The sequence below is a fragment of the Pristiophorus japonicus genome, chromosome 4, assembly GCF_044704955.1.
Source record: "Pristiophorus japonicus isolate sPriJap1 chromosome 4, sPriJap1.hap1, whole genome shotgun sequence".
Taxonomy (NCBI): domain Eukaryota; kingdom Metazoa; phylum Chordata; class Chondrichthyes; family Pristiophoridae; genus Pristiophorus; species Pristiophorus japonicus.
Window position 1 is genome coordinate 105,452,230 of NC_091980.1, and position 24,845 is coordinate 105,477,074.

A 24,845-nucleotide genomic window follows, 5' to 3' on the forward strand; every position below is an offset into this window, starting at 1 on the left:
CAGTAAACTCCCACAAACAGCAATGTGATCATGACCAGATAATCTATTTTTTGTTATGTTGATTGAGGGATAAATATTGGCCAGGACACTGGGGTTAACTCCCCTGCTCTTCTTCGAAATAGCGCCATGGGATCTTTTACGTCCCCCTGAGAGAGTAGATGGGCCTCGGTTTAACGTTTCATCTGAAAGATGGCACCTCCAACAGTGCAGTGCTCCCTCAGCACTGCACTAGAGTGTCAGCCTAGATTTAGGTGCCCAAATCCCTGGAGCAGAACTTGAACACACAACCATCTGACTCAGAGGAGTGTGTGCTACCCATTGATCCACAGCTGACACAGTTGTCTATCTTATTTATAATGTATGCCTGCATTTTCTAACTAGCATCATGTGAGACCCCTTATTGATGCATTTGGAAAATCTACTGTAATCTTGTAGCTATCTAACCCAATGGTGGGTGGGCAAAATACAGCCGTGGGCCAAATCCGGCCCACCAGTTCATTCCATCCAGCCTGCTGCAGCTTGAGCTGCACATTTGTCTGAGTCTTGTGAGGGGGAGCCCAAGGAGAGCTCGCTCAGGCTTACTGCAGTTTGGGAGCAGGCCGTGACCCTGAACCAGGGTAATCAAAAAACTAAATAGCCAGGACTGCTGCTGTATGTCTGGTGCAGATCTGCTTCCATTTTGTGTCTCAGAGTTGGCCCAACATCTTACTGCGGTTCTCTTTCACTCTGGCTCCGTGACCCACTTTTCTAAAACCCGCCAAATCTGCTGCTTGTCGCTGGCTGGTGAGGGCACTGCTGCGCATGCGCACTGGACGCTCCTCTTCCGTCGAGTCATGGCTGTTCATCTCCATGACTGTTTTATCGAAGGAAGAGACCAACGCTGCGACATTCCTCTTCCAGTACCAAGAGTACGATGGCAGGGAACTTCTCGATGCTGTCTCAGACACGGGAGTGGATCTCGGAGCACAAGGACTCCAGGTTAAAAAAAGAAAGACTTGGATTTACATAGCACCTTTCACGACCACCGGACGCTTTACAGGCACTGAAGTACTTTTGGAGTGTAGTCACTGTTGTAATGTAGGAAACGTGACAGCCGATTTGCACACAAGCATGATCCCACAAACAGCAATGTGATAATGACCAGATAATGTTTCTTTGATTATGCTGATTGAGGGATAAATATTAGCTAGAACATCGGGGCTAATGATCCTGCTCTTCTTCGAAATAGTGCCATGGGATCTTTTATGTCCACTTGAGAGAGAAGACGAGGCCTCATCCGAAGGTAATGGCACGTGATTGTAGTTCAGGCTTTGCGAGGTCTCGTCTCCCATATTCAGTGCACTAAAAAGAGAACACCTCTCGCGTCAGAGGTCCCGTATACTGAGCCACGTAGCCTTTCAGTACAACATGTCATCGAACAATCAATCATTTCATTTATTTAATAATGGAAGATTTTACTATTTAAGATAGAATCTGACTACTATATGAATTTTTATGCAATGTTCCCTCTATTTTTTTTTCGTGCGTGGTCCCCCAGAGCCTCTTTTATCTCTTCTTGGATTCCTTTGAACAGCATCAAAGCCTGATGACTTACACACCTTGCGTTCTGGTAATTATTTCAGAACCAATTCCTTTCTACAGTCAATTTAACAATTGTTCTACATTCCCCTCTAGTGCACCTACATTCATACTTTCACCACCACTTCTAAAAACTATTGCAAAATATTTATTTAATATCTCCGTCATCCATAATTAGACTGCCCCTTCGTCCCTGAGCATTCCTACCCTCTCTTCCAGTATTCATTTACTTTTTATATGTTTATAAAATCGCAACATCTAAACTGTCACTTCAGTACAGTACCAAAGGACTGCTGCATTGTCAGAGATGCTGTCCTTTGGACCAAGGCCCTATCAAGTGAACATTTGAGATTCCATGGCACTGCAAAATAGCTGCCATGTTTGCCGATATCAGAACAATAACTGCAATTCAAAGTCATTGTTTGTGAAGCACTGTGGGATGCACTGACAGATATATTTCGACATTATATAAATGCAGCTTCTTTCTTTCTTCCCATTATCTAATAAGTACATAATTACTGAAAGATCTCTGGGGAGAAAGAAAATAAGTATAACTTACACACTGACTGTGAATATCCAACTTGTTTCAAATATTAATTGTATTCTACATTTGTGCAGGGCAATACTAAAATTATTATTCTATAGTTACAAATGACAATGATGCATTTGACTGTAGATCATATATTACCACTAATACTGCTTTCAGGGTTAAACATGTTCAATGACAAATAATCAACTGTATTTCACGCCGTACACATGGTACAATTCTTCAGTATTTTAGAATATCTTTTGTTGTGTAATAACATTATAACTGGCCTTATACTCTAGGTTCATTGCATAATCATAAAGCTGTTTATATGCCTTCAGTGTTTCATATTTTCATTCACTTAAGTAACAATATATTGATTCCTCATATTCAAATTATATTTTTGTGTGTAGAACACAGAATTACTTTTTGGGGAATTTTTCTATTATTTCCCCCATGAAGCACATTTTCTAAATCAGTTGTGACTTTGTCAATCATCAGTTATTAGAGCTATAATTAGTGTTTCATAAATTTTCACAAACTATCTTTTTGTCTGGTCAATCATTTTCTATGGGCTGTTGGCTGAAGATACTCATCAAAGCAATATTATGTGGCATAGATTCAAGTTATACCCTGTTTCTCCTCAAAGTGTGAAAAGCTGCCCTAAGCTTTCAAAGCTGGTTGTTCCAATTGAGCAATTACTTTACATCAGTCATCTACAGTGAAATATGTGACTATTTTACCTGTGGAGCCTCTTCATAAGCTTCAGGTTCAACTTCACCTCCTGGTTCCATTGTACTTTCCCCTATGGTTTCTTCAACAGCTTCTTCCCCAACCTCTTCAGGCTGCCAATAAGAGAAGAAAATAAATATATACTCACAAATTTACACACAAAATAACAACACTTGAAGGGGTGATTTTAATGCTGCCCACTTGGCAGAAACTGGCAGTTAAAATCGTCCCTGCGACTCTCACACCGATTTCACAGGTTCCGACTTTAACCTGCTCAGAAGGGCATCTGCTGGAAACCACTGGGGTTTTTTTAAGTATGCTGATCAGGTTCTGCTGACAGAATTGGGACCCGACTATTACTTTACCAGAGGCTAGCCGGGGGAAGTTATTTTGTGGCTTTTTCCCCAGGCCAACGTGGCGGGAAGAGGAATTGGGTCAGAAGAGGCCCAAACAAATAAGTTTTTATACATTTAATTTTTTTAACTTTCCTTTTGAGACTCTGAGAAGTAGGAGTTGTCCTCCGGGTCCCACAAGGAAAGTTTAGACCTCTCGTGTTCTGGCTTGCCTTCATCCCTGTGACATACCAGAGTGCCAAGAATCATTCCTTTGGTCCCCAGCAGTGGTTTCTCACCCACTGGCCTGCTACCGCTTCTCACTGACTTCAGGCGGGGGACTGACAGAGACTATGTCCAGGTGTTTAATCCTCCCGTTGCCAAGTTCGAGATGGTTTGTTGCCCACCTCGGCTCCTGCCCATCCGATACCCGTTGCGAGTTCAAATCGAGGCTATAATGTCTTCCAAATCTTTATTAAATGGAAGAAGTAATTTTGCATGATATATATATCCATATTCCATGGTATTTCTAATGGGCTGAGGGTGTAAGGTGGGCAAATTTCCCTCTGCGCATGTTGCTCTTGATATGGAGGCCAGGTTTAAAGCAGGATGGGGCGTGCTTACATCTTAATTTTTATTTTATAATAACTTTAAGGCGCCATCCTTGAGCATAGATTTTGATGCTAATATATAGTATTCAATTTGGTCTGTCACTTTAAGACCACAAAATGTATTCCCTGTGCGAAAGGGAATAGGCACATCCTGAAGCCAATTAGAGGACACCTGCTGTGCAGAAGGAGATTTGTTTTTAGAATGGCAGCTGTGTTTATATTTGGTTCTTCCCTTTGGAGCGAGAGCAGGTTAATGAGATCAGACGAGGAAATGACTGATTTTGTAGCTCCTATTTATAAAACATTTTTTTAAATTATTTTTATAATTAGGACAAGATATATGCAATAGTCTTGCCTGTTACTTAAAAAAAACTCAGTTTGCTTGTGTCTGCTTTAAGAATTATTTTAATCTTCATCCACAAGGCTTCCGGAGCTGAACATCAGTGACAAAGGGATTTTAAGTCTCTTTTTTTATTAATTAGTCATTCTGGCAACTACATTTCCTTTGCCACTTTTGAAAGTTACATATACTTTCAATTAAAAGACATTTTATAAAAGACATTTAATTTTGAATATTGTAACAAAGATATGGAAAATTTGAGTCTATGCTTGAAAACATTATACAAAATACTATCAGTACTATCTGAGGAGCAAAAAGTCCATTGGAAGTGGTCATTTAGAAGCAATGAGAGAATATGTCATTGATCAGCTAGAATTCATTCAGGAGCTAACTAAACCAGCTGATGAGGACTATCCAGAGGATAACATTTATTTGGTTTTCAAAATGCACTTCATAGTGGTCTACCTGCAAGACTTTTAAAGAGCATAAATATTGTTGGGATTCATTACAATGAACGAGATGAATTTAAAAATTGGTTTAACAATTGGAAGCAAAAGACATTGATAAATGGTTAAAACCTCTACCTGGGAACAGTGATGAAGAAAATTCTGCATGGGCCTGCTGTTTTGGATCTGTTGTGATTCCTCATTAGGATAGCAAGCAGGTTATTAATTTTGTACTAAATCATTGGAGGTTATTAGTTTTTTACTTTTAATCATAGAATGATAGATAACAATTAATTAATGATTATTCTCAATGAGAAAAATTGCCTTTATTCTTTTAGTTTGTTTACTGCTTAGTTGATAAAGCAACTTGAAGATAGTCTTAGTGTCAGGCCCCAGTGCAGTTACATGTTGAAATAAATGCTGTGCTTTCATGATTAACCTTAATATACATTTATCATTGTTTTTCAGAGCTCCTGTTAAATATATGAATCATGATGCTTCTTTAATCTTGCTGTAAACTGTGGCCTGGGATTATGGTTCTAAATACAGAACTGTGTTAAAATGGAATCAGTTTATGCTCCGTCCTGACAGTCAATGAAAAGGAATGGTGAACATAATATCCTGCAAACTGATAAAGATTCACTGTGATATATCCATTAGACATCAAATTTAACATAGGCAAATGTACTTTTCTTTAAACCACTGAAAAAGGCTCTCACTTTATCTGCCTGTCACATCATGTAGTCTCACTGAGTATTTACAGTTTCATTGCTAATTCTAGCTAGGAGGGATATCTAAACTTAATTGAAAACCCAAGGTTGTATTTTCTTCTGTTTACTACCTTTAGGAAAAATGTATATGTGAGTTTAAAGCAGGTAATGCTAATTCACACTTGTATGTACTAAAACACACTGCACCATTTTGCATATCCTGATGTAGTGGACCAGTTATACTAACAGTTAATTTTAATTCCAATTGGATTTAAATGTATGATATCAATGAAAAAATGGTACCAGAACTCAAGAGGGAGCTCAGTGATCTGTGAATCGTATTTTGAGAAGAGACGGATGATAACCTTTAGCCTGTTCCAAATCTGGATGGGGTGGAAAGTAGGGCAAATTACAAACCTATTAGAACAGGCAGCCTAAGGACAGTGGAAACATATAGTATTGATTCATTCAGATGTAAATTAGTTAGATTTCTTATGGAAAGTTATTTTTGAACAATACATGATACATGCACAATATACAATATATGCATGCAGTTCTGGTCACCACATTGCAGGAAAGATGTGATTGCACTAGAGAGGGTACAGAGGAGATTTATGAGAATGTTGCCAGGACTGGAGAATTTTAGCTATGAAGATTGGATAGGCTGGGGTTATTTCCTTTGGACCAAAGGAGGCTGAGGGGAGACCTAATTGAGGTGTATAAAATTATGAGGAGCCAAGATAGAGTGGATAGGAAGGACCTATTCCCCTTAGCAAAGGGGTCAATAACCAGGGGGCATAGATTTAAAGTAAGCGGTAGGAAGTTTAGAGGGGTTTTGAGGAGAAATGCTTTCACCTGGAGGGTGTGGGGGTCTGGAACTCACTGCCTGAAAGGTTAGTAGAGGCAGAAACCCACATAGCATTTAAAATGTACTTGGATATGCACTTGAAGTGCTGTAACCTACAAGCCTACGGAGCAAGAAATGCAAAGTGGGATTAAGCTGGATAGTTCTTTGTCAGCCGGCACGGGCATGATTGGCTGAATGTCCTCCTTAAGTGCTGTAAATTTCTATGATTCTATGATTCTGTGAGTAATTTGAGACACGACAATGGGCCCAAATTTGGCCCTCCGGTTTTTTCGGAGCACTTACCTGAGCTGCGCCGACTTTCTGCTCCCAAAACGGCACCGAAAATGTAGCTCCATATTCTCCCCGCTCTGTGGCCTCTTCTGTGGCTTGGCACAGCATGGTCTGTCCATTAGGGGGCGGAGCTAGGGCCCTGTGTGAAAACCAGTGCCAGCAGCTCAATGCATGCGCATTGGAGGTTTCGCGCATGCGCAGTAGCTCCTGCCCTCAGCCGGAGGTCCTTTGGAGAAGTCCCTGGAGAAGTCCCTCGGAGAAGTCCTCAGAGAAGTCTCTCGGAGAAGTGCCTGGACAAGTCCCTGGAGAAGTCCCTCACAGAATTCCCTGGAGAAGTCTCTCGGAGAAGTCCCTCGGAGAAGTCCTCAGAGAAGTTCCTCGGAGAAGTCCCTCGGAGAAGTCCCTGGAGAAGTCCCTGGAGAAGTCCCTCAGAGAAATCCCTGGAAAAGTCCTCAGAGAAATCCTCGGAGAAGGACCCTCGGAGAAGTCCTCGGAGAAGTCCCTGGAGAAGTCCCTGGAGAAGTCCCTCGGAGAAGTCCAGTCCAGTCCTCGAAGTCCCTGGAGAAGTCCAGTTCTCGGAGAAGTACCGCAGAGAGAGAGTCACTGCATTCTCCCGCCCCTAGCCCTGGCTGAAGGGCTTGCCAGTGCATTCTCCCGCCCCTATTCCCGATTCCCACCTGAGTGGCTTCCCGCACCAGCCGGCCCGGCCCGCTGACTTCCCTGGCCAGGTAGGACTTGAGTTATTTTTTTTATTTATTGATGGTTGTGCTTTGTTTTGATTGGGGGGGGGGGTGGGTTCGGAGGAGGAGAGTTTTGATATGAAGGTAGGACTTAAGTTTTATTTTTTATTTATTATTGATGGTTTTTATGCTTCTTGAATGTTGTTGTGAAGGTGTTTAATGCTTTGCAAGGTCCTCTGTGCTTCCCTTCCCCCTCCATCTCTGGCTACCTGCGTTGGTTTCTTAACTCTCCGCAAGGGTTTTCTGTGCGGCCACAAGTGGCCACATATGCTGGCCTAAGTTAGTTTGGGGCAACTATTAGCTGTCCAAACTGGCTTAAATGGCCAAAACAGGCATAGGCGGCTGGTAATGCCCCCTTTTGAAAAAAAACGAAACTAAAGATAATCCTAACTAACTCACTTACACTGGCGCAAATTAAATGTGCAGAATGAGAAGTTTTAAGACACTTTAGAAAAATCAAGTTGCTCCAAAAAAAAAACGGAGCAACTACTGGCCAAATTTGGGCCCATAGTAAGGGGGATACTTTGGAGTAAGAGGTGATTATGGACCGATGGATCCCAAACCTTTCCACACTGTTGTTTTGTTTGTCTCCTGCCTGGCCTGTTGTAGACAGATTGATTGCTATGACTAGTCAACAACTCCATTATCATTGTATTATGCAACTCATCAAGCTGTGAAGTATCTCATAGGCAGTCCCTCGAAGTGAGGATGACTTGCTTACATGCCAAAAAGAGATGAGTTCACAGGTGTTTCAATGAAGGACCTAATATTCCAGATCCCAAACGACATCTTTGTAATGAATGGAATGAATCACAAGACTTGTTACTGTAAACTGCCTCAGGTGTAAACCTGATCCAACTTTATTCGCGCCCAAAGTAACCCGCATGACAAGGTAGCCGCGCTTATATACCAGTGACCGCGCACGCGTGCGTACAGCCCGATGACCTCTGACAGTGGCGCCCCCTGGAGTCTGGTGACCCCAAGCATAAATACATAACAACATCCCTGTTCAAGATCTTAATATCAGTCTTTTTTACAAATTAAGAAGGTCTGGGACTTTCCGCTCACGAGCTGATCATCTCAGTTCAATCTCAGTTCTAGGCGAGCGTTCTAAGTCAGTTGTGACTGAAGGCTGAGTAACCGAGCTGATGGGAGTGGTAATGACCACATCAGGGACTGGAGGTCCAGTTTCAATAATGACAGCAAAGTCCACTGATGAATGAACTTTGGTTGGTTGGTCACTGACTGCATCTTCCTCAAGCGGTTCCAGTTCATCCGTGTGCCGCAGTTTTATCTGATCAACATGTTTCCTGCATGTTTGCCCAGTCTTGGCTGTAACAGTACTGGCGATCCACTTTGGATCTTGACCATAGTTTAGTACATAAACTAAATCGTTGACAGAGATGTCACGTGACACAGCAGCACGATCATGACACCCTTGCTGACTTTGATGTCTGTTTTCAACACGATCATTCTAATCGGGATGAAGAAGAGAGCTTGGTCTTGAAACTTCTCTTCATCAGTAATTCAGCAGGGGAGACCCCAGTTAGCATATAAGGTCTGGTTCTGTAACTGAGCAGTATACAGGACAAGCGAGTCTGTAGTGAACCCTGAGTTACACGTTTCATAATCTGCTTGATCATTGGAACAGCACACTCTGCTTGACCATTAGAAGCAGGTTTAATACCATTGAGTTTCGTGAACTCTTGAAACTCCAGACTTGTGAAGCAGGATTGTTGTCGCTCACAATAATATCAGGCAAACCATGAGTAGCAAACATGACACGAAGGCTCTCAATAGTAGCTGTGGATGTACTGGATGACATAATAGTACACTCTATCCACTTTGAATATGCATCCACCATAACAAAATACATCTTTCCCAGAAAAGGGCCCGCAAAATCGATGTGGATCCTCGACCATGGTTTGGATGGCTACGACCAAAGACTCAGCGGAGATTCCGCTGGTACTTTACTTAGCTGCATGTAAGTATTGCACTGATGCACTCATGATTCCAGATCAGAGTCAATTCCAGACCACCATACATGAGCCCTAGCAATGGCTTTCATCATGACAATACCAGGATGGGTGCTATGTAGTTCACGTACAAATTTCTCTCTATCTTTCTTAGGCATGACAACACGATTGCCCCACAGTAAACAATCTGACTGAATGGACAGTTCATCTTTGCGACGGTTGTAAGGTTTGGTCTCATCACACATTTCGATTGGTATTGCAGACCAGTCACTGAGGACACAACGTTTCACAACCGATAATATCGGGTCCTGGCTGGTCCAGATCCTAACTTGTTGAGCAGTGACAGGTGTTCCTTCACTCTCAAAAGCATTCATTACTAACAGCAGATCTGCACGTTGAGGCATTTACACCTCAGGTGGGGGCAACAGCAGAAGACTCAGTGCATCGGCACAATTATCAGTGCCAGGTCTATGATGAATGACATAATCATAGGCAGACAATGTCAACGCCCACCTCTGGATACGGGAAGATGCATTGGTATTAATCCTTTTGTTTTCCGAAAACAATGAAATGAGTGGCTTGTGATCTGTTGGCCCTGCTAATGCTGCAGATACCTATTGTATTACTGTGCCATAATAATGGGGGGAAAATTGTGGTCAGAAGCTTCCTTTGGATGAATGCCTCTGGCCCGAAAAAAATCTACGAAAGTACCTGGTGATCCCGGAGGAACGTAGGATTCCGGTTGGAGGCCTTGATTGGCTACGCAGCGCATGGGGAGATGTCTTTCACATATGTACGTATATGCTGGAGTTACATTGGCCTGGACTACCAATCACTATGCAGTATTCTCGTTGATAAAAATGGGAACTCTGTTTGTATGGGCTCCCATTACTATCAATGGGAAAACCCCCTAAAACACCAAAACACAGCATAATAAATAAATAAAACATCTCACATATTTAAAATTAATTTACATTAAATGTTTCAGAAAAAATATATATTTTTGGATTTTGTTAATGTGCTTTAATAATGTTAAAAATAAACTTATCTTAATGGACAGGGTTTTTAATATAAAAATGTGTGATTAAATTTAATTTTTATATGTTTTAAAAGTGTTATGCTGGTAAAAATAAGCTATGCACCTGTTTTTACGAGGTGTAAAAGTTTGAAGGACATTCACTGGGCATGAGTTGGGCAAATAGCCCAATCTGTCCCACACGGATGTCCTTCTCCCAGAGATGCAAAGAATCTGTCGTTAGAAATCTTGACAGATCGCAAAAGCCAGTTTTCAGCACATGCGCATTGCGCCCCAAAAACCGGCTTTAGCGAGGCCTCGCAGGTCTGTGCGCACTTCGTACGGACCCAGCGAGGCCGGAATTTTTGGCCCATTGGGTGCCAATTAAATTACTAAATATTTGAGTGTAACCCCCAAAAGTAGGGTTTCTGGTTAAAGTCTGTGTTATTAGCAGGCATGAAAGTTGATTTCTGTATGTTTCTGTATGACATCTCTTTTTCAGTTGCCTCTGGCAGCACACAGTCAATATTTTATTCAATATATAGAAGAGAGTTATGAATTAGAACTATAAAATGCTTAAATTTGATTTATTTTATATCGGACTATTTCTCAAGCACCATTAAAAATCACATTGACAGCTAAACTTCGCAGCATTCTGGTAGTGCTTTTCACTTTAATAAAATGTCAATGTAATGTAATAATAAATGTATTTTATGTCGAGTGTTTTATTCTTATTTAACTTTCTGAACACTGATTGAAGCTACTTGATGGAAACATGGTTGTTTTGGAAAGATTATAAGGTAGCTCAATACTCAAAGGATTAACAAGGGTTTGTTTCTATGGAGCTGAGGTCGATATGACGTAGAAACAATTTGAAGTGATTAATGGGAGCAGATGGTGATAATCATCAGAGACACTTTTTTGAGTCGTCCTTGTTTTCCTCAGAATGGTGGATTCGAATCCAGTCCTGGCAGTAGAACCACTCAGTGAATAATATTAAGGATGCAATGGGAATTCTTCTTTTGGCAGTCTCTTCTAGTTAAAAGCAAGTATTAATCTACAGCAAGAACTATTTCTAATTCAGCTGGCTGAGCAGTTAGTGGTCCGTATTCTCTGAGGTACATCCTCTGCTAACCTGAGAAAACTATTCTCTTGGGCATAAAGGGCACTGAAGGCCAGAATAGTGTTTTTTTGTACATTAAATGCAAATCTGCTTTCAATATAACTCAGTACTGTACCAGTTATATTTTTACTTCACAGCGCAGCAGTTGTTGACTGGTAAGATAATAGACTATATGGAGAATATAACTGCGCAAACCTATAGTCGATAAATTAAAATATTTTCCCAGACATTACAAAATTCTGGTAACTAACACCATTCTTTTTAATTAAATAAACAACCAAATAGATGTTATACGTAGAGATTTATAAACCAGCCATCACGATGGAAGCCTCGCATAAGCACTATACCATAGATGTTGGGGCACATGGACTAGCTACCTGAAAACACTAGATTCTGTTTTAATAGACTATTCAGATTTAATTTATATTAATACATTTCCATTTTTACTTTTCTTATCATTACCAACAGAGACTATGACCAGAATTTTAAATTGGAGCTGGGGCGAGCTACAATGCTGCCAGGAAACCCAGGAGAATGGGTTTCCCTCAGGCCCTGCTGGATTTAACAGCAGGGCCTGATAGCATTCTGAATTTCTGTTTCCCACCCGCAGTCAACCAGATGGAGAGGCTGGCTGGCTGTTGGGCAGTTAAGCCTGCAGCCCCAGGCTGCATGGTGGAGGGAGGGATTGGGGGAGGGGTGGTATCAGAGGCCAGAGGGAAATTGGAAGGCCGCTGGAGGTATCAGGTGCCGGTGGGGGGAGGTCGGAAAGCCGGAAGGGGAATTGGGGAGTCCGAGGGGGGAGATAGAAGGCCGGGGGGGGGGGGCAGGATAGGGGGCAGGAGGCGGGAGGTGAAAGGCTGGAGAGGGGATTGGGGGCCAGAGTGAGAACGTGGCAGGATGGAGGAGAGATCGTGAGTTGGAGGGGTAAGGTCGCAAGGCCGGAGTGGAGAGCAGGTGCCAGGGGTAAGAAGGCCGGAGTGGGTATCAGATGCCAGGGGTATGAAGGCCAGAAGGGGGGATCGGAGAGTGGATGCCTCTTGTGGGGGGTCGGAGACCTCGTGGGGGAGGTCGGGTGGAGATTGGAAGGGTCGATGGTGGGGGTGGGGTTAATCTGATTGCGGGGAGTTGGCGAGCCAGAAATGCTGGCTCCTGCAGGTAAGTGGAAAGGCATTTACTTCCTGGATCCAGCAGTCCTCGCCTTCCTTTAAGCTGGTGGTCCTCCGCGAAACCCAGCTGCCCAGACTTAAATTTAAAATGGAGCTTCAACATGAGGCATACAGCCTCATTATATTATTTCAAGTGTCAACCCGCCTCTTGCGAGCAGATTGGCTGCCCACCCCCTACACCGACCCCCCCCCCTCCCCCCACCCCATCCATCCCACCTCCATTGGGGGGTTGCAGGTGGGTTGAGGTCAGCATTCAGAATTTTAACTCTTTAACCTCGCATCTGACCCCAACCTACTTGTTTTTTGGGGTTTAAATTTCCCCCAATATGAAAGGCATGACAAACAGAAAAAGGCAATGAACAAATAGTGTAAAAAGGATCTCAAGGTAGTAGCATTTTATAACAGACAGTATAAGAAAACTTGTTTTGACCCATGACAGATTACTGGGAAATTCGCTGTCTGTGAGACAGTATACAATGGCCCTGAAATTGCGATTGGCGGCTTCCCGCAGGGGAGGATGCCTCTGACCACAAATATATTTACGAAGGTACCTGGTGGTCCCGGAAGAACGAACACTTGCACTACGAGGCCTCCATTTGCAGCCCAGCGCAGAGGCCCACGTATTCCAGGAGCATATGTGCAGCCTCGGATCACGTAGGCCGGACCAACCAATGAAAGTGGGTATCCCCATTCACAGTAATGGTGAGTTCATTTTGTACAGAGATCACCATTCTATGAATGGGGATACCCCAGAAACTCATAAACATTTAAAATAAATAAGAAAAGCAATTCACATATTTAAAATTAATTTGAATTGAATTTAATTAAATGCTTTAGACAAAAAAATATTTTTTTGATTTTTTTTTAATGTTTTAATAGTGGTGAAAATAAATTTACCTTAATGGAGGGTTTTTAATACAAAAATTATTGTTAACATTTTATTTTTCTATCTTTTAAAACTCTTCCACAAAGCCCCTTCTTCTGAGGATGTGTTGTAAAAGACATTTTGACAGTTTGCAAATGCTGGTTTTCGGCGCATGTGCCTTGCGCGCTTAAACCCGGAACTTGCGGGGCCTCTTCGTACGCACAGTGAACCTCTGCCGGAAGTATGCAGAGCAGGCAGATCATGACGTCATTCAGTGTGCAATGGTGATTTGATTCCTGCGCTGCCATTTTGGAGCTGAATGCTCCAGCTAACCCCCTCTCTTAACCGCGCACAGTTTGAACATGCGTTAAGCAGCAGGAAGGGCCCCTCCTTACCAGCCTAATTTAATCGGACCATAACCTACTTATGGTTAATTGCTTCTTTTGGCTGTTGCTATGATTCTGCAAGTGTTTGGTGCTTTTTATAGTTGTTTCAAGTTGCAAAAGTCTGCAGGGAGTGGTGTGGCAGGTGCTGAAGGACATTTTGCTGACTTCAAAGCTTCAGCACAAACCACTTGCTGCCAGACATGGGTGCACCAGTAGAAATTCCCCTTGGAATACTGCATGTTTTGGGGAATGAGCACGGGCCACGCAGAGCAGGACAAGCTGCGAGAAGAGGGAGGAGGAGGAGGGGCAGAAGGGCTCTCAGCAGGAGGCCAGGATGTTCAGTGAACAAATCTCCTATCTGAACCTCAGCAAGGAACAGTGGCCGCAATTTTGCTGACCTCGGCGGTTCTGTGGCAGACGACATCGGTGGCGCATTCCGACTCCGCTGTTGGCTCCATTCCGCTCTGTTAAATGAATTTTCCTTGATGGGGCTTGTTAAGCCTGCCCAGCGCGGTTCCCAGCCAATTAGAGGAAGCAGATCTGGTGATGTAATTTGATGACATGTCATCAGCTGGCTTCCTTAAAGGGACCATGACCAAATTTATCTTTGTTAAGTATGGAAGAACTCCACAAGACTGAGTATTGTGAGCTGAAACTGATGTGACCTTAGTCTCTTTAATACAATTCCAGAGTGCCTAAGCAGCATGGCAGACAACCTTTTATACTTCCTTGCACGAGGTGTGCAGGTGACCCTTGGGCCTCCAACAGTTGCACCCTCTGGTGGCAAGTCTTACACAGTTACAATGTTTACATACATAACATCACTCCCCCCCCAAAGTCTTTGATACAAATTATTTACAAGTTGAAACCATCCGGGGCCCTACACTCCCTGGTTGATCGTCTGAGTTCAAACTCTGGCATGGGTGAATTGGTCAGACCATTGCTGCATTGCGGCGCAGCTGGTCTGACAGGACTGTTGGGAATGGTGGGTTCATCCTCTTGATTGATAGCGAGGTCGATTGCTGGTTGGGTGTGTGTTGGTGGATCGATGATGGTGATGTCCTCTTCAGCTTGTTCCTGGTTGTCGGTGAACCGCAGTTTGGTTTGATTCAAATGCTTTCTGCACGTTTGTCCATTTAATAGTTTGACTATAAACACTCGATTCCCCTCCTTGGCCAAGACAGTGCCAGCAACCCATTTAGGACCGTAATCATAATTCAGGACAAACACAGGGTCGTTAACATCAATGTCGCGCGATACAGCCGCGCGATCGTAGTACATGTTTTGCCTTTGACGCCGGGTTTCCCACATGATCATTTAGATCCGGGTGGACTAGGGAGAGCTTGGTTTTGAGTGCTCTCTTCATTAACAATTCTGCAGGGGGAACCCCAGTGAGCGAGTGGGGTCGCATCCGGTAGCTGAGCAGAACCCGAGATAAGCGGACCTGACATGCTTGGTGCCATTGCGGGTCATAAACCCGTTGAATTCCAAGCTGGTGAAACACAGTCCATTGTTACTGACAAGGACGTCAGGCAAACCATGGGTGGCGAACATAGCCTGGAGGCTTTCAATGGTGGCAGTGGATGTGCTGGATGACTTGATTACACATTCAATCCATTTAGAGTAAGCGTCCACTGCTACTAAAGACATCTATCCGAGAAAGTGTCCAGCAAAATCTACGGGGATCCTGGACCATGGTTTGGAGGGCCATGACCACTCAATGGAGCCTCCCTTGGTGCATTGCCATCGCTTTTCAACACGGAACAATCGGAGTGGCCCACTCATTGAACTCAACCGGCGATATAAATCCCTCTCGTTGAAGTCTGTCCAGTTCGATCTCGACATTCTCCCTCATCATACATAGAACCGCTCGAGCCTTGTGATGAACGGACCTTGCATCCGGACCTTGCGGACTAGATGGATCTGCACCTTGGCGCCTGTGAAGTTGCCGATGCCTGATTCAAATAGCGACGGAAACTTGCTCAGCACTTGGGCGCACGAGGGATCATCCACTGAAGATAGTGCTTTGATGTCCTTCCAGTTTCATCGAATTTTTCCCAGCCGGCTTCTGCCGAATAGTGTTGGGCCATCGCCTGGTACAATCCATAGTGATAAATCATGCACAGCTCCATCTTATGACACCTTAACTGCCGCACTGCCAATGAGTTCTTTGGTGTAGGTGCGCCGCTTTGTCTGAATCTGACTCAGTTTGGGCCTTTTTGCCTTGTTGCCCCAGTTTCTCAAAAGCCTTCTGGCTCATAATTGACTGACTCGCCCACGAGTCCAACTCCATTCATACCGGAATACTGTTCAATTTGACTTACTGCATAATAGGAGGGCTCTTGGTGGTGAAGGTGTGTACACCATACACTTCGTCCTCGGGTTGAGTTACCTCTCTTGTTTGTTCTGCGTGATCCACGCCGGATCAATAATCCTCTGCCGACTCTGCCACGTGGTGATTCACAGCACTCCTGCACATTCGCTTGAGGTGCCCCATTGTTTCGCAGCCTTTGCACACGTAGTACTTGAATCGACATTGATGGGCTCGATGATTACCCCCGCAGCGTCAACATGGTGCTAATGGATTTGCATTCACGCCCGATGGCGGACTCTGGCTCATCCTAGGTCTTGCAGCTGCAGATGTGTAGGCCCCGCCATATTCAGTTCTGCCTGCTAGCGACGTTATTTTATGCACAGTACTTGCAATAAGCTTCGACAATGGGAAGATATCTGTCTGGTATTATCGCTCATGGATATGAATGCCTGGGCTATCATGATGGCCTTGCTCAGGTCTAGGGATTCAGTGGATGGCAGCTTGCAAAGAATGACCTCGTGGCCGATGCCAAGCACAAAAATGTCCCGCAGCATTTTCCCCAAAATCCAGCAAATTCGCAAGTTCCCGCAAGGCATCTCAGGTCGGCGACATAACTCACTACGTCCTGGCCCTCGGAGCGGTGGTGCGTGTAGAAGTGATACCTGGACATTAAGACACTCTCCTTCGGCTTGAGGTGGTTCCCAAACCAGCGTACACAACTCTGAATACGTCTTCTCCGCTGGTTTTTCCGGTGCTAGCAGATTCTCGATGAGGTCAAATATTGTGGACCTACACACAGTGAGGAGAATCGCCATGTGCTTGATCGCTTTATCATCCCCATCCAGCTCATTGGCCACGAAGTACTGGTCAAGATGCTCAACGAAGGCTTCCCAATCATCACCCTCTACAAATCTCTCTAAAATACCAATGACAGCCATGACCGCGTGAAAGTTCGTAATCTGTTACTCGTCACCAATTGTTAAGTATGGAAGAACTCCACAAGTCTGAGTACTGTGAGCTAAAACTGATGTGACCTAAGTCTCTTTAATACAACTCCAGAGTACCTGTGCAGCATGGCACGCAACCTTTTATACTCCCCTGCACGAGGTGTGCAGGTGACCCTTGGGCCTCCAACAGTTGCGCCCTCAGGTGGCAAGTCTTGCACAGTTACAGTGTTTACATACATAACAATCTTTACATTTGTGCTGTCTGTGTTCTACAGCATTGATGTGCTGCAAACACTGACAATGACCGCACAAAAGCACAGGGCTGCAACTAGGCTCTTCCATGATTCCCTCCATATTCTTATGGACGGGAATATGCTTATGGAGGGAGTCACAGCACACAGGGAGGTCCTATTCCATTCCCATGGGTGAAAGAGACCTCCCCAGGAGATCAACACAGCCCAGTTGCACATTGCACAGGAGGGCACAAGCAGGAATGTCGTCAGGAGGACCTGGGTGCAGTGGATCACGAAATGTTACTGCAAAGCCACACTCAACCTCATCCTGCTGTGCCGCTTATCACATCCCCATCATTCTGCCTTCTCTACCCTACTCCTTCCCATCCTTACACCAACTTAAGAAAGAAAAACTTGCATTAATATAGTGTCTTTCATGACCACCGGACGTCTCAAAGCGCTTTACAACCTACGAATTACTTTTGGAGTGTAGTCACTGTTGTAATGTGGGAAACGCTGCAGCCAACTTCGCACAGGAAACTCCTACAAACAGCGCTATGATAATGACCAGATAATCTGTTTTTGTTATGTTGATTGAGGGGTAAATACTGGCCAGGACACCAGGGATAACTCCCCTGCTCTTCTTCGAAATAGTGCCATGGGATCTTTTATGTCCACCTGAGAGAGCAGACGGGGCTTCAGTTTATCGTCACATCTGAAATACGGCACCTCCGACAGTACAGGACTCCCTCAGCACTGCACTGGAGTGTCAGCCTCGATTTATATGCTTAGGTTCCTGGAGTGGGACTTGAACCCACGACCTTCTGACTCAGAGGCGAGTGTGCTACTGAGTCACAGCTGACACTATAAACTTACCATGCACCTCCACCCATCCCTCTCTATCTGCATTATCACATCCCCATCTCACTAGCCCCACCCCTCACACTCACCCTCATCCTAGTTCAATCTTACCAACTAACATCACATAAGAGTAAGTACTTATGTGTTTATTCCAAAGTTCATGTAAAGTTTCTGTTAATGTGGTGTTAAACACTGAAATCTTTATTTTCAACTCTTTGCATTCTTGGACAGATTTGATTACACCTTTGGAAGTGGCACTGTAGCCAGATCCTCCTGACCACATCCCCACTTATGCCCTCCTCTGCAATGTTGCAGGGAAGGTTGAGACATAACAGTATTCCACCCCCCTCACTGCCCCCCCCCCCCCCCGCCCCCCCGTAATAGTCATAAGTGTGAAAGGAAAGGCTTGGGCATGGTAAGGATGTTTTATGGTAATGTTGTGGCATGGTGCCAACCTGGTGCATCATGTAGCAACCAGGGTGTACAGCATCAAGTGAAGTAAATCTGGTCATGGTGACGCCATCCCTGGCATCCCAGACAGCAATGCGTTCGGGTGCCAATGCCCTCTGTCCTGTGCAGCATCACTGATTATGGAGAAGGTTGGTGTTGTTGTTAGTGCTACTGGTGTGCCTGGAGCTGCTGGTATTGGGGCTGATCATGATGGGATTCTGAGGACCAAGGTGTGAAACATAGAAACATAGAAACATAGAAAATAGGTGCAGGAGTAGGCCTTTCGGCCTTTCGAGCCTGCACCACCATTCAATATGATCATGGCTGATCATGCAACTGCAGTACCCCATTCTGCTTTCTCTCCATACCCCTTGATCCTTTTAGCCATCAGGGCCGCATCTAACTCCCTTTTGAATATATCTAACGAACTAGCCTCAACAACTTTCTGTGGTAGAGAACCCCACAGGTTTACAATTCTCTGAGTGAAGAAGTTTCTCCTCGTCTCGGTCATAAATAGCTTACTCCTTATCCTTAGACTGTGAACCCTGGTTCTGGATTTCCCCAACATCAGGAACATTTTTCCTGCATCTAACCTGTCCAATCCCATCAGAATTTTATATGTTTCTATGAGATCCCCTCTCAGTCTTCAAAATTCCAGTGAATATAAGCCTAGTCGATCCAGTCTTTCTTCATATGTCAGTCCTGCCATCCTGGGAATCAGTCTGGTGAACCTTCGCTGCACTCCCTCAATAGCAAGAATGTCCTTCCTCAGATTAAGAGAACAAAACTGTACACAATATTCAAGGTGTGGCCACACCAAGGCCCTGTAAACTGCAGTAAGACCTCCCCGCTCCTATACTCAAATCCTTTCGCTATGAAGGCCAACATGTCATTAGCCTTCTTCACCGCCTGCTGTACCTGCATGCCAACTTTCAATGACTGATGTACCATGACACCCAGGTCTCGTTGCACCTCCCATTTTCCTAATCTGTCATCATTCAGATAATATTCTGCCTTCCTGTTTTTGCCACCAAAGTGGATAATCTCACATTTATCTACATTATACTGCATCTGCCATGCATTTGCCCACTCACCTAACCTGTCCAAGTCACCCTGCAGCCTCTTAGCATCCTCCTCACAGCTCACTCTGCCGTCCAGTTTAGTGTCATCTGCAAACTTGGAGATATTACATTCAATTCCTTCGACTAAATCATGAATGTATATTGTAAATAGCTGGGGACCCAGTACTGAACCTTGCGGTACCCCACTAGTCACTGCCCGCCATTCTGAAAAGGACCTGTTTATTCTTTGCTTCCTGTCTGCCAACCAGTTCTCTATCCACATCAATACATTACCCCCAGTACTATGTGCTTTAATTTTGCACACTAATCTCGTGTGGGACTTTGTCAAAAGCCTTTTGAAAGTCCAAATACACCACGTCCACTGATTCTCCCTTGTCCACTCTACTAGTTACATCCTCAAAAAACTCTAAAAGATTTGTCAAGCATGATTTCCCTTTCATAAATCCATGCTGACTTGGACCGATCCTGTCACTGCTTTCCAAATGCGCTGCTATTACACCTTTAATAATTGATTCCAACATTTGCTCCACCACCAATGTCAGTTTAACTGGTCTATAATTCCCTGCTTTCTCTCTCCTTCCTTTTTTAAAAAGTGGGGTTACATTAGCTACCCTCCAATCCATAGGAACTGATCCAGAGTCTATAGTATGTTGGAAAATGACCACCAATGCGTCCACTATTTCAAGGGCACTTCCTTAAGTACTCTGGGATGCAGACTATCAGGCCTTGGGGATTTATTGGCCTTCAATCCCATCAATTTCCCTAACACAATTTCCCTCAAAATAAGGATTTCCTTCAGTTCCTCCTTCTCACTAGACCCTTGGTCCTCTAGTATTTCCAGAAGGTTATTTGTGTCTTCTTTAGTGAAGACAGAGCCAAAGTATTTGTTCAATTGGTCTGCCATTTCCTTGTTCCCCATTATAAATTCACCTGATTCTGACTGCAAGGGACCTACATTTGTCTTCGCTAATCTTTTTCTCCACATATCTATAGAAGCTTTTGCAGTCAGTTTTTATGTTCTCTGCAAGCTTACTCTCATACTCTATTTTCCCCCTCCTAATTAAACCCTTTGTCCTCCTCTGCTGAATTCTAAATGTCTCTCAGTCCTCAGGTTTGCTGCTTTTTCTGGCCAATTTATATGCCTCTTCCTTGGATTTAACATTATTCCTAATTTCCCTTGTTAGCCACAGTTGAGCCACTTTCCCCATTTTATTTTTACGCCAGACAGGGATGTACAATTGTTGAAGTTCATCCATGTGATCTTTAAATGTCTGCCATTGCCTACCCACCGTTAACCCTTTAAGTATAATTCGCCAGTCTATCCTAGCCAATTCACATCTCATACCATCGACGTTACCTTTCTTTAAGTTCAGGACCCTAGTCTCTTAATTAACTGTGTCACTCTTCATCTTAATGATGGTAAAGTATAAAGGGCACCCATCCTGATGGAATAGATGGCAGGTGAAGTAGAGATGATAGAAACGATCTGTCAATGGTGAGAGACGTAATGAGGTCAGACTGGATGGAGACTTGTTTAAAGACTTGCAGCATGGTGAATCTGTTGTGGAATTGCAGTGAGGAAGAGCTTGTGGATGAGGGAAGATATCTGTGTGAGGTGGAAGCTTTTACTTGACATTTGAAGCCGTCAACTCCACAGCTGATTCAATGGCCGCTGAACTCCCACCTCAGCTGGACAGACGTGGTCCACGACCTGTAGCTGAGCTGTCAAATGCAAAAGGTAAGCTGAAAATAATTTTTAAGTGGCTCCAAACAAGTCACTAATGACCTGAATTGGGTCTCCCCCCGTTGCGTATAAAGTCTGCTCAGCGCTGACAGACCTGATATTGGTAACAGCACATGGCGGCAGGTTCAGAGCGGGGTCCCGAACCACTATGAAAATAAACACTTTCCCATCCGACCCGCCAACGATCATGGCCGCTGACTTCTGCAAAATTCTGGACCATGTGTGAGGCACTTCAGTAAGGATGTCCTCACTGAAATTTGCCAATTGCATCAGCCACACCTGCAACCTCCGAGCTGGGGGGAATCGCATTGCCAGTGGCGGTGAAGGTGACTGTGGCGATGAATTTGTTTGCGTCTAGCTCCTTCCAGGTTGGAACTGGATATATTTGCAACATCTCGCAATTTGCCGTCCACTGTTGCGTAAGGGAGGTCACCGAGGTTCTCTATTCAAAGAGAGATAACTACATTTCCATTCTCTCTGGCCAGAAACCAGCAGGTGGAGCGAGCACATAGCTTTGCAGGATTGTATGGTGCAGGATGCCATTGACTGTGCACACATCACTTTTCTGGGCGCATTTCAACTCGGCCATATACCGGAACTAAAAGAGATTCCACTCCCTCAATGTCCAGCTGGTTTACGATCATTGGCAGCGCATCATGCAGGTCAATGCCCGGTATTCTGGCAGCAGTTATGATGCCTTCATTCTGTGGCAGTTCGCTGTGCCAGCTGCATTTGAGCCACCATGGCAAACCAAAGGATGGCTACTGGGCGACGAGGGTTATCCACTGACGACGTGGCTCGTGACTCTGGTGCGCAACCGATGACCACATGCTCAGCAAGCATACAATGAGAGCCATGCTGCCACATGAAATGTGATAGAGCAGACCATTGGCTTGCTGAAACAATGTTCCCGCTGCCTGGACTGCTCTGGAGGAGCCCTGAAGTATTCGGCTGAGCAGGTGTTAAAGTTTTTGGTGGTCTGCTGCATGCTGCACAACCTCACCATCATGAGGGCACAGCCCTTGCCACCAGCTGTACGGCAAGCAGCTAAACAGGAGGAGGAGGAAGAGAGGAGGCAACTTCGACAACCACTTTCTGCCCGGCTGTCTGTGAAGGACTCATTTGAGTGCGATATCAGTAACCGTAATCCCAATTCCCCGTTCACTAACAGACCCACGCCTTGCCTTCGCTCTGTCACTGACCTTCACAGTGTCCGCTTGGGCACGATGCAAAAATAAAAGCCTCCACAAAATGAACATTCCAAAATCAAATTTAGAAATAAAATCATGCTATGTTGCATGCAAACATAAAGTAAACACCCTTGTGCATTCCCTTAGTACCTGTGTCTGTCCTAGTGCTCCTATGCAATGCTACCCCAGTGGCTGCAGCATGGCTGGTGGAAGGCTGCTGACTTTCTGTGGAGGAGACTGCAGATGGCCTTGGAGGATGACCTAGAGCAGCTCTGGGCCTAGAAGGCCTGGCTTCAGATTGCACCACCTTGGCATGGGTGGCAGCAGTCTGGGCTGGCTGGCTGACAGGCAACAGAAGTGCACTGGCAGAATGGAAATGATGGGAGGACGAATGCTGTCATCCTGAGAGAGGACAGCAGGTTCGTGCTCCATGGAGCCACTGGCACTCCCCCGGGGCGGGGGAGGACAGATTGCTGGACTGCTGTGACACCCTGCAAGCCTCTCTGGACATTGTAATCCACAGCCACGATGACAGAAGACTGACTTTGCATGACAGCAGGCTTAGCGTACAGTGCAGCACTCAGACATTTGGTGGCTGCTGCTTGTGCTGCAATGGAAGTTGAGACATTGACCATCAGACGCTGCATCATGGTTGGGTCCACAAGTACGCTAATGGAGTTAGCCACCACTTCCACGCTGGAAAGGTTTGACAGCACAAATGCCTGTTCCTGAAAACCACACCTGTATAAAATTTACTTTCTTTGATAATTACAATGGGTATTTATCTTTCTATTTCAAGTAGAAGAAAATAAACATTTTGAGAGGTTCAAAAGTGCAGAAATTACTGTTAGCAATAATAGTGGGCAAAAATTTACTGTGTCAATACAACATTTCTCTGCCTATTTTAACAGGGGGACATTAACTCATTTATTTTGACTTTACCCTGAAAAGTCCATACAACTACTTTTAATTTCCAATTTAAAATATCGCAAATTTTTCAGGAGAAACTATTTTTGTTTCGTAAAGTAGAATAATAGTAGGATTCAAAATGTAATTAAATGCCCAAAATTACGTGTCAGAAATCAAAACCTCGAGGGGGGATGGAACATGTCCCCAGATTCCCAAAGAAAATAAATGTCCCAGCTTCAACACTTGCATCTTCCTTCAGCACCACTCATATAAAGTGTGCTTTTTTATACATTGGGATTTTTCTCCGACAATAAATGATTACATTTCAGGTATTTTTGTAGTTTATGTTATCACCTGTCTGTCTCGCATTGCACTTTCAATACAACCTCTTCATATGTCATAAGGCTGTCAGATTTTCTGGGGCTTTGTGAAGCTGATGATCAACTTTTCCTAGTTCTCTTGGTTGGCGTATATACAGATAATAACTGTTCAGGAGGATCTTTAGATGCGGTTCATCTGATGGTGGCTGTACATCATTTATAGCCTGCAAATCCTGATCTGACCTATTATCCTCTGACCTTGCAATGAATTGGAGATGTCTCTGGTTGCTGTGAATAATGCCATTTGCTACCCGCACAATGAAAAATCTATGAGTTATCTCTTTGCCTTTCATTGTAACAGGATTTCCCCAAATTTTCTAATTACCATCTTGATCCTTACTTCATTCGGTTTCAGTACTTGGAATGCTCAAACTGAAGATTGCTGATTAAGATAAGGCTGCTTGGTCCTTCTAATTTTCCTTCGGCCATTTCTACTGCAGGTTTTTGTCTAACGTTAAGAATGATAGCTTTAATCTTCTGTTTTATCATTGACTGAGCTGTGCTGTTACTTGCCCGAATAATGTGATGGCTTCTTGTATCTGACAGATGACTAAATTTAAAAAAATCTGGATTATTTGTCAATAATGACATGGTACCATTGTCCCACGTATCCTTCTGACAAGGTTGCTGCAGTAATGTTATTGCTTGTTAATGTGGCAAAACTCACACAAAGCCACTTTGGCCGCGATTTTGCTTACCGAGGCGGGTTCAGTGCAACCGGGGTCGGTAGCGGAGTCCAAAGCCGCTGCTGGCAGCAGCCCGCTCTGTTGAAGTGATTTTACCTTGGTGGGGCTTGTTAAGTCTGCCCAGCGAGGTTCCTGGCCAATTAAAAGGAAGCGAGTCTAATGAGGTCATTTGATGATGCATCATCCACTGGTTTCCTTAAATGGTCGATGCCCAAATTGATTTTTCCAGTTGTGCTGTCAGTGTTCTACAGCATTGAGCTGCTGCAAACACTGACAAGCACTGCACAGAGGTGCACAGCTATGCCCAGGCTCTCCCATGACTCCTTCCATATGCTTATGAAGGGAGACCCAGCACGCAGGGAGGT

The 24,845-nt window shown here is 44.3% G+C and overlaps 1 protein-coding gene across 2 annotated transcripts in view; it reads right to left on the minus strand.

The window, feature by feature from the left end:
- Positions 1–24,845, minus strand: part of sncb (synuclein, beta) — a 124,523-nt gene that overhangs the window by 63,536 nt on the left and 36,142 nt on the right. For both annotated transcript variants that reach the window (XM_070878482.1, XM_070878480.1), the window contains exon 5: positions 2,848–2,949. In XM_070878482.1, coding sequence (XP_070734583.1) covers positions 2,848–2,949 — 102 coding nt within the window. The remainder of the gene's footprint in view (positions 1–2,847; positions 2,950–24,845) is intronic.